Source organism: Myodes glareolus, chromosome X (assembly GCF_982192425.1).
Source record: "Myodes glareolus chromosome X, mMyoGla1.1, whole genome shotgun sequence".
Taxonomy (NCBI): domain Eukaryota; kingdom Metazoa; phylum Chordata; class Mammalia; order Rodentia; family Cricetidae; genus Myodes; species Myodes glareolus.
The window spans coordinates 81934799-81944152 of NC_142053.1; the positions used below are offsets into that span (position 1 = coordinate 81934799).

At 45.1% G+C, this 9354-nt stretch overlaps 1 protein-coding gene across 1 annotated transcript; it reads left to right on the forward strand.

Annotated features, from left to right (window-relative positions):
* The first annotated feature begins 4305 nt into the window (after positions 1–4305).
* On the forward strand, positions 4306–8465 carry Rps4x (ribosomal protein S4 X-linked). Its single transcript, XM_048417916.3, has 7 exons — positions 4306–4386; positions 5206–5283; positions 5704–5884; positions 6140–6237; positions 6912–7083; positions 7744–7901; positions 8278–8465. Exons 1-7 carry the CDS (start codon positions 4384–4386, stop codon positions 8377–8379), a joined length of 792 nt encoding a protein of 263 aa, XP_048273873.1. The 5' UTR covers positions 4306–4383; the 3' UTR covers positions 8380–8465.
* The last annotated feature ends 889 nt before the right edge of the window (positions 8466–9354 follow it).

The window sequence follows — 9354 nt, forward strand, 5'->3', positions numbered from 1 at the left end:
AAAGGAAACCAAATTTTCAACAGTAGAGAACTTTTGTTAATTATGGGGTAACCACTTAGTGGACTATGATGCAGTTGTTAAAATGATAATTATGGAAATTATGTAGTGATTCAGAACGTGTTCCTAATATAATAAAAGCAGAATACAAAACGGCCTGAGTGCTAGGACTAAAATTATGTAAAAGTATGCATGTACACAAACTGATCAGAGAAAGAACAGGAGAGGGAGCAAATGAAGACAGATGATGTGTTTAGGGTGTTTGGGGAGGTGCTATTTGCAATTTACTTACCATATTCCAAATTCCCTCTATGACTGTTATAATGTCATTTGTGTATAAATATAAACTGAGAGAGAAGAGAAAATATTGAAAAGGTTGTTTTGCTTCCCTCAAGTCCTTTGACAAGCTGTGGTATAAAAACAAATAAACCAACAGCCTGGGAGGCAAGAGACCAGGCCCTTCACCTCGCCCACACTTCCTCTAATGGACTGTGCCATCTTGAGTCAGGTCTCAGAGAATCTATGTGGGCCTTGAACTTGTGAAGCGGACAAGGATAACTTTGTGCCCTTGATCCTCCTACTTCCACCCCACAAGTGCTGAGACTTCAGAAACACTCCACAGTGTCCTCCCTGAATCCCTTGAGCTACACTACTCCCTTCACAGTGAGCCCAAGAATGAAAGCATGCAACCTTCATTATCTTGTCCCCTCCGTTTTCTTTCTAGCCTCCCATCTTCAGTCAATTCCTCCTGATTGTTTTGTTTGTTTGTTTCTTGCCACAGGCTTTCACCATAGAGCCCAGGCTGACCTCAAACTTACAAACCTGCCTGTGGAGTGCAGATCACAAGGATATGGCGCCATGCCCACTTCATTGCTTCTTTCCAGTAGTCAGAACAGATTTTCCTATAAAAGTTGCCTTAGTTTTAAACAAGGACCCCTTCCCCTCCTTTCTAACACTGTCTCACAGGGAAGTGCTAAAACAGTGTTCTTTTGTTCCTTTGCAGGTTACTAATGGGTAAAGAGAACACAGAGACAGAAATCGGTAAAATGGAACCTCTTGAGTCAGGAGCTCAGGCCCACAGTTGGGGGAATAGGATGGCGAGATGAGCAGGCTGTTGGCTCAATTTCCTCGTTCAGCATCTTTTTACCAAGTGCTGGGTGAAGTGCCAAGTTCTCTATTACTAGTGCCCGAATGAGCTAAGACAACCCTGTCCTGGGGATGTTCAGCCTAGCAGAGAGCAGGCAAGCCCATCGCTCCATCCTGCCTGTGGAACTAAGTGCTGTAGTTAGGCTCCAGGAGCAGGGAGAATGAGGTATTTGCCTCGTCTGAGGAGGACCCAAGGGGCCAGGCAACTCTCAGACAAAGAGTGGAGCTGTAGGCATCTCTGAAGCTGAGGAGTGGGATTAGGCGGTACCGTGAAGAGGACTGGGCTGTTTGTGGCAGTTTTCAAGTTGAGGAATCATGGGGTCCACAGGCAGTCTTGAAAGACTTGAAAGACAGTTCCCCACCCCCACTCCCCAAAGTGGCTCTTTCAGGGGATTTGAGAGCCAGAGGATGGGAGGAGTGCTGTCTTCTGGACACGACTTGGCCAGTGTGCTCATGAATTCAGCAGCTGTGCTTTCCTGCGCCAGACCTGTGAAAGATCCCGTCATTAACATTCCACCACGGAATGGGGGAGGGGCTCAGGAGGCCCCATCCTTAGCTGGAGAGCTATGGGCTGTTAATGACTACTGAAGAGTCGTTTTTCTTCGAGGATGTAGTCACTGTTACATTGTCCACGATCTAGTAAACAACTCCACACCCATGCACATACAAGTAAAATTTAAATTCATCGGGTGTTTTGTTTGTTTGGGAGTTGTTTTGTTTTTGAGATACGGTCTCACCATGGAAGACTATGGTCTCACTAAGGAAGGAAGCCAACGTGGTGGTGCATGGCCTTTAATTCTGGCAGAGGCAGACAGATTCTGTGAGTTCCAGGCCAGCCAAGTCTGGAGACCCTGTCTCAAACAAATAAACAAACACACAAAATACATTAAAATACAAAGGAGCGTGTTGGAAGAAGGAGGGTTCCAGAGGGAGGAGTGAGCTAAGACAGGGGAATGCGACCGGTTCACGCCTTTAATCCCAGTGCTGGGGAGGCAGAGGCAGGTAGAACTCTGAGGCCAGTCTGGCCAGTCTGGTCTATAGAGTGAGTTCCAGGACAGCTAGGGCTGTTACACAGAGAGAGACCCTGTCTCAGGGGATGGCAGTGGGGGGAAAAGAAAGGGAAATGGGGTGTATGACTATGATCAAAATACATTATACACACATATGAAATTGTCAGAGAATCACTACAGTATTCTTTCTTTTTAAATAAAAGAAAGGGGCTGGAGAGATGTCTCAGCTATTAAGAGCACTTGTTCCTGTAGAGGACCTGAGTTCAACTTCCAGAACACGGCAGTTCACAATTAACTATAACTCTAGTTCCAGGGAATCCAAAGTCCTCTTCTGACCTCTGGGGACACCAGGCACACAAGTGGTGCACAGACTACATGCCAGCAAGCACTCATACACATAAAAAATAAAATAAATAAACTTTAAAAAATTAATTACATTAAAAGGTCATCACAAAGAAGTAGCAAATAGTGGTTAGCAGAGCCTGGGAAGGATGCAAAGGGGCGGTTAGTGGATTACAATACGGCAGTGGTGGCTGAACAGATTTGGTTGAATGCTTCAAAATAGGTAGTAGAGAAGATTCTGAATGCTTCCAATACAAAGAAGTTATAAAGGTCTGAGGCGAAAGATGCAGCAATTGCTCTGAACTGATCATTATACATTATATACATGCATAGGTGGGTCATTTTCTACCCCATAAATCTTTACAATTGCTATATATCAACTAAAAATAAAGATAAAGCCCAATGGTGGTGGCACTCACCTTTAACCCCAGCACTCAGGAGGCAGAGGCAAGCGGATCTCTGAGTTTGAGGCCACCCTGGTCTACAGAGTGAGTTCTATGACAGCCAGAGCTACACAGAGAAACCCTGTCTCAAAAAAGCAAATTATTATTATTATTATTATTTAGACTGGCCATAGTGGTACATGCCTATAATTCCAGCACTTGGGAAGATGAGGCAGGAGGATCTTGAGTTGGAGGCCAGCCTAGCCTATCTAGAAGATTCTGTTTCAAAAATTAAAAATAAATATATAGTCTTCTTACTTGTAGTCTCAGGCACTTGGTAGGCTGAGGCAGGAGGATTGCTTGAGTCTAAAAGTTAAAAGTCATTCTTAGAGAGATCTGTCTCCAAAACAAAACAGAACAACAACAGCAACAAAAAACAAAAGCCCACCAACCACATAGACTGGGGTGAGGTGCATGGCTGTACACCCAACTCTCAGAAGGCTGAAGCAGAAGAATCAGGAATTTGAGGCTAGCCTGAGTTATATAATGAAGCTCTGTCTCAAAAGAAATATATATATATACAATCTATATGCATAGCATATTTATTCATATATGTACATATGAAAACATGAATCGTCCCCAGCAGCCATTAGTGCCAATCAATCATATATATACATATATGTGTGTGGGATTATATAATTATACACACATATATAAGAGACAGGAGGACGAGAGGAGAGGAGAGGGGAAACCCTTCATAATAGTTTGAAGGTATTGGATCTTTGGGGTTTAGGATGGGCAGAGTTCACCCACCTAGGGGAGGCCACAGACAATTGAGAGGGAGGGATCTATTCCTTCAGAGCAGGAAATGGAGAATGAAGGACAGCTTCAAAGTAGGAAAGTAGAATAACCAGACACTCTCTAATGTTCCCTCTCTTCCCTTATAGTACGACAAGTGCCAAATGACTTATACAGGAATGACTGGGCAGGGTGCCAGGTTCAAGCAGATTTCCTACCCTCTCACCCTGGATGGTCTATTTGCTTCAGCAATCTGCACAAAAGCAAAAGAGAAAAGTCTCTTAGTATGAAGCTGACTGGCTCAGGAACTCTGGAAGACAATGTATAAGATGTATAAGAAAAGTATCAAGTATTAAAATGTATCTTTTCATCCCCCAACCATCTGTAGGAGCATTCTCCTTGCAGGCAGATGTCTGGTGCGGTTGGTCTAGGCATCCCCAGCATTCACCACTCGGCCTGGACAGGCACTCAGCACATAGAGGCGAACAAGTGTGTGTGTGTCGGGGGGTTGAAAATCAGTTTCTCAGCCTCGGTTTCCCAGCTTGGGACCTCTGACCTCCCACCAGCAGATGGCAAGAGAGAGTCCCCGCCCAGTGGGAAAGGCTGGGACTGGGCGGAGCGTCCCAGGCTCCGGCGCGCGCAGCCTCCGACCCTAATTTCTTCGTTTACCGGAAGAAGGCGAGTCTCTTTCCGTTCCCAGCGCAGCCATGGTAAGACAGGGGTAGAGCGAGCTCTTGGGTTCCATCGGCTTCCATCCTCCGTTATCGGGACTACCCGGGGTTATCAGGGCTCGTGCAGCTGACTGCAGGATGGAGGCGAAGGCAGCACTGCCGCGGGCTGGCAGAGATGGGCTCTGTGGCGAGGGCCATAACTGGCCTGGGCTAGGGTGGGAAGTCTGTCGCAGACAGCAAGGCCTTTGGCTCGATCACACCTCCCCTAGCCTCTGGAGAAGCATTTCTTCTCCTAGGCAGGAGCTGCGAGGGGCCGGGAGTGCAAACTGAAAGCCTGGGGCAGGTAGGCGCCGCTTCTGCTTGGAGAATGGGCTCTTGGCTTGTCCCGTTTGTCTTTTTGTCACGGACTTAACTTTGCATTGTAGCGGGTAAACTTCTGTATGAAGCATTTTAAAAAAGGCTTCCTTCCGCTTTTGAATGTGGAAGTTAGTACCAGTCGTTTAGTATACAAAGGAGCAGTACACGTGGTAGTTCCGAGGTTAGATTGATTTCTGAACCTGAAACCTTCATGTCCATCTGGCTGTGTGCTACTACTGCACTTTTTGATTGACAGTTGAGATAACGTCCCGGGCCATTTTCTGTTGCTGTCTGCCTGCGCGTCTTGGATCCAGTCGCTGGACAATTACCAAGCATGGTGCCGTAGAAGGAATATAATTTTTGTGAGCAGGCACACTTAAGCAGTATGGTGGAGCAAATGTGAAAGTCAGTTCATTAACGGACTTAGAAAGTGGGCTTTGTAAGCTGCGGTTGAAAAGACTTGAAACAATTTAACAATGTTTCGTTTAAAACTTCCTTCAGGCTCGTGGTCCCAAGAAGCATCTGAAGCGTGTAGCAGCTCCAAAACATTGGATGCTGGATAAACTAACCGGCGTGTTTGTAAGTATTGTGCTGTGAATGTCTTAAAGTATGCCTATAGCAAGCGTCTTTATTCATGAGGCTGAATGTAGAGGATCTTTAACTCTGCTCTTAAAGACCTGTATCTTACCTCAATTTGCTATATTTGTTTCATTTGCTCCACGTGTTACATAGTACACTTAGATGTATACATAGAATCTGGTCTCATAGTAGGCAGACCTCATCCTTTGAAGGAGAAAATGCTGTGGAATTTTAAGGCTGAAATATTTTTATGTTTCTAAACACCACCCCAGTGTAGATAACCCACGTTTTGCTGCAGTTTCCAAAGCTTGGAACTTAGTCTTGTTTGTTTCCACAGAGTTCCAAACTGCGTGATAGTTTTGATTAGATCCTATATATAAATAGTTTTTCCTAAAGTGAAAGTTTTAAAACTTTTTGCAGGCGCCTCGTCCATCCACTGGCCCTCACAAGCTGAGGGAATGTCTGCCTCTGATCATTTTCCTAAGGAACAGGCTTAAGTATGCCCTGACTGGAGATGAAGTGAAAAAGATTTGCATGCAGCGCTTCATTAAGATTGATGGCAAAGTCAGGACCGATATAACCTACCCTGCTGGGTTTATGGGTGAGTGGCTGTTCAGGGAAGGCACTTGGGGGTGGCCACCAGCCCTTGACTCCTTCCCCCCAAAATGGAAGGCAGTAAGAAAGGACTAGTATTTTTACGGTTGTGGGGATATACGTACTTGTGAGTAAACTTCTTAACCAAGTTCCTGTTTGCTTAAAATTTTTTGTGGAGTCATAAGAGCGGGGCTCCCCTCCCCCCAGTTCGTCATCCTGGGGTAATGAGGGTCACTATGGTAACTTTATTCTTTGATATCAGATGTCATCAGCATTGACAAGACTGGAGAGAACTTCCGTCTGATCTATGACACCAAGGGTCGCTTTGCCGTCCATCGTATTACACCTGAGGAGGCCAAGGTAAGTGTGGCACTAAGGTGGTGCCTGATCATGGGGGTGAGGGAGATCAGAGATTAAAGCGTGCACCTAGAAATGAGTGAGGTTTTGCTTTGACTTGTGTTGGCGCTGAGTGCTGAGCCCAGTTTCTCACGTGATGAGCACATGCTCTGCCTCAGCCTCCCTTAGTCTCTGTAAGGTCTGTTGCTGGCTGTCTGGAACTCTTGTAGACCAGGCTGGCCTTGAAATCACAGAGATCCGCCTGCCCACTGCGATTAAGGCATGCACCACCACCTGGCAAGACTGACAAGTCTTTAAGACTGGTTTGAGAGCTTTTTTATAAATTACTGTATTTGCTTAATTCAGTTGTAGATTTTTAACAAAGGTTTAGGGCTTCTTGAATTACCATTAAATGAAAGTTAATTTGATTGATGGTATGGCTTTCTGTGCTGCCCTGTTATCAGTGGGCTGGAGGACATGTCCTGTGGCCACCATTTGATATTAAATAGTATACCAAATTGAAATGCCTGATGGAATAATTGTTTAGACAAACTGCTAGCGTTAATATGGTGTGGTTCGTGCAGCAGAATGCAGAAAATGCCACTGGGGTGTGTGAAGCCAGTAACTTGGGACCTAGAAACAGCTAACAAGGTATATATGAGCTAGACTAAATGTGTTTGGCCCTTTTATATTTTTAGTACAAGTTGTGCAAAGTGAGAAAGATCTTTGTGGGCACAAAAGGAATCCCACATCTGGTGACCCATGATGCTCGCACTATTCGCTACCCTGATCCCCTCATCAAGGTGAATGACACCATTCAAATTGATTTGGATACGGGCAAAATAACCGACTTCATCAAGTTTGACACTGGTAAGCATCCTCTCTCCCCTCGGTGACTTGTGAGAGTAATTTTGGTTGTTTTTTTTCCCAGGTATAAGTTTTGGTAAGCTTTGTGGGCCAGGGGATTAGGTTTTTTGAGCTGACCTATATACTTAAAATAGTCTTGGTGACTGCGAGAGATGTGATAGAGTTCCTGCTTCTACAATGGTCCTATTAGTGCAAAACTATTGCCAGCTAATCAAGATGAAGGCAGATAGGTTGCAAGTTGAAGACCAGGCCGGACAACTTAGGTTGCCAGAACACAATATAAGCTATCATTTTCAGACTAATGGTGATGTCAGCACCTTTAGTGCTAGCATGATCCCCGGAGTGTGTCAATCGCAACAGCTGTAGTTGGGGACTAGAAGGCAGGCAGGCAAGAGACCTGAGAAGTTCCTCAAGCAGTTAAATAACCTTTGGGGGTTGGGTCATTAACTGTAATTGAAGGGACAAATCTTAAGGCTACAGATGTGTAGAAGTTGACTGGCAGAAGGGCTAAGCTGGCTTGGCTTTTCTTTAGGGTAGGGGTTTGTAGTGCTGGTGGTTGAGCCCAGGACCTTGTGAGAGCTCAACGCTCCTGGGGTGCTTGTTGCATTGGTGATAAGGAGTTTATATAGTTTTACTAGAAGCAGATTGTTTTCTTTTGCCTAGGTAACCTGTGTATGGTGACTGGGGGTGCTAACTTGGGAAGAATTGGTGTGATCACCAACAGAGAGAGACATCCCGGCTCTTTTGATGTGGTCCATGTGAAAGATGCCAATGGCAACAGCTTTGCCACCCGGCTTTCCAACATTTTTGTTATTGGCAAGGTAAGTCTGGGTTTCCCTTCCCATCAGCCTGGATACATGGAGGTATAGGCAGTGCTGGGCGTCTTTGGTATCTTAGAAGCAAGGAGCCCTATTGCTATGGAATGAATCTTCCTTAAGTGGTTTGTGGGTGTTTTTCTTAGAAATAAATGATCCTCAATTATACCAACTACACAGTAAACTTGGGAGGTATTAAGTATAAAGGGCATTGTCATATCTCTAGGTGTGGGCGGTGGTTGAACAAAATGACAGCAACAACAGGAATTGAGATGATAAGCTGGTATCTGAGTCTCAGGACCACATGCCCAACAGCCAGTAAATGAAAGGCCAATTGTGTCCTATGCTATCTTGCTAATGGAGTTGTTTTAATTCTTTCTAGGGCAACAAACCATGGATTTCTCTTCCCCGAGGAAAAGGAATCCGCCTCACAATTGCTGAAGAGAGAGACAAGAGGCTAGCGGCCAAACAGAGCAGTGGGTGAAACAGTCTCTAAGAGACATGCTGGAGACGTATTTGTACTCTTGCTAACAAGCCTTGCTACATAATTAAACAGTATGATGAAAACTGCTTGTGGTTTTGTGTTGCCTTTTTTTAAATAGGGCTTGGATTTCTCTGTGTATCTTTGACTCACTTTATAGACCAGGCTGGCCTTGAACTCAGAAGATCCACCTGTCCCTGTTTCCCAGGTGCTGGGATTAAAGGCGTGCACTGCCAGTGCCTGGCTATGTTGGTATTTTATAGCGTAAATAATGATCAATTCCTGGGACTGATCTAAGTATAAGTATGTTAAGCTGTGGGTGAACTAGGGATTTGGCTGGGTGAGTCAGACCTATGCAACTTTGTGTGATATTGAAGCTCGAATCCAGGGCTTTGCTGCACACCTATGTAAGTAATGTATCACTGAGTTTGAAGGGGACTGAATGAATGGCCCTGGAGTGATCCTCCTGCCCTTAGGGGAAAAAAAAGACTAGTGACCAAACAGCAGTGAATGAAATGGTCTCTAGGAGACATGTTGCAGAAGTATTTGTACTCTTGCTTCGAGCCTATTATAGGTTGAACTACTATGCCTGGCCCTCTTTGTCTTTTCGGAAAAGATTTGTGCTGGCCTTAGTCCCAAATGCGGTTGTCAGGCAAGCCATGTGTAGGGTGAAAATCTGGCATTAGAGACTATAATATCAGTCTCTCCCAAGACCGTTGTCTAGATTTCTGTTAGCGTCTGGGGGCCCGATGGTTTGGTTTCTAAAATCTTAAAGCACTCACGTCAACAGTGAAGCAGACAAATGGCCCTGAGATAAGACAGACCAAAATAGTTTATCCACTGTGGTTTACATCCCTGCACCAGCGGCAGGATGGGCTTTGCACTCTGTCAGCACTGAGGAGCAGCTGAACGTCTACTGTAGGCAGTGTTAAGTAACCTAGTGGATTAGGAATGGGTGTATGAATAAAAGTCATGTGC

Bases quoted from the DNA above. Each gene is read 5' to 3' on its own strand.
- Rps4x (XM_048417916.3), top strand. The intron at 5,284-5,703 runs GTAAGTATTGTG...AACTTTTTGCAG, and splicing joins ATAAACTAACCGGCGTGTTT to GCGCCTCGTCCATCCACTGG. The intron at 7,084-7,743 runs GTAAGCATCCTC...TCTTTTGCCTAG, and splicing joins CTTCATCAAGTTTGACACTG to GTAACCTGTGTATGGTGACT.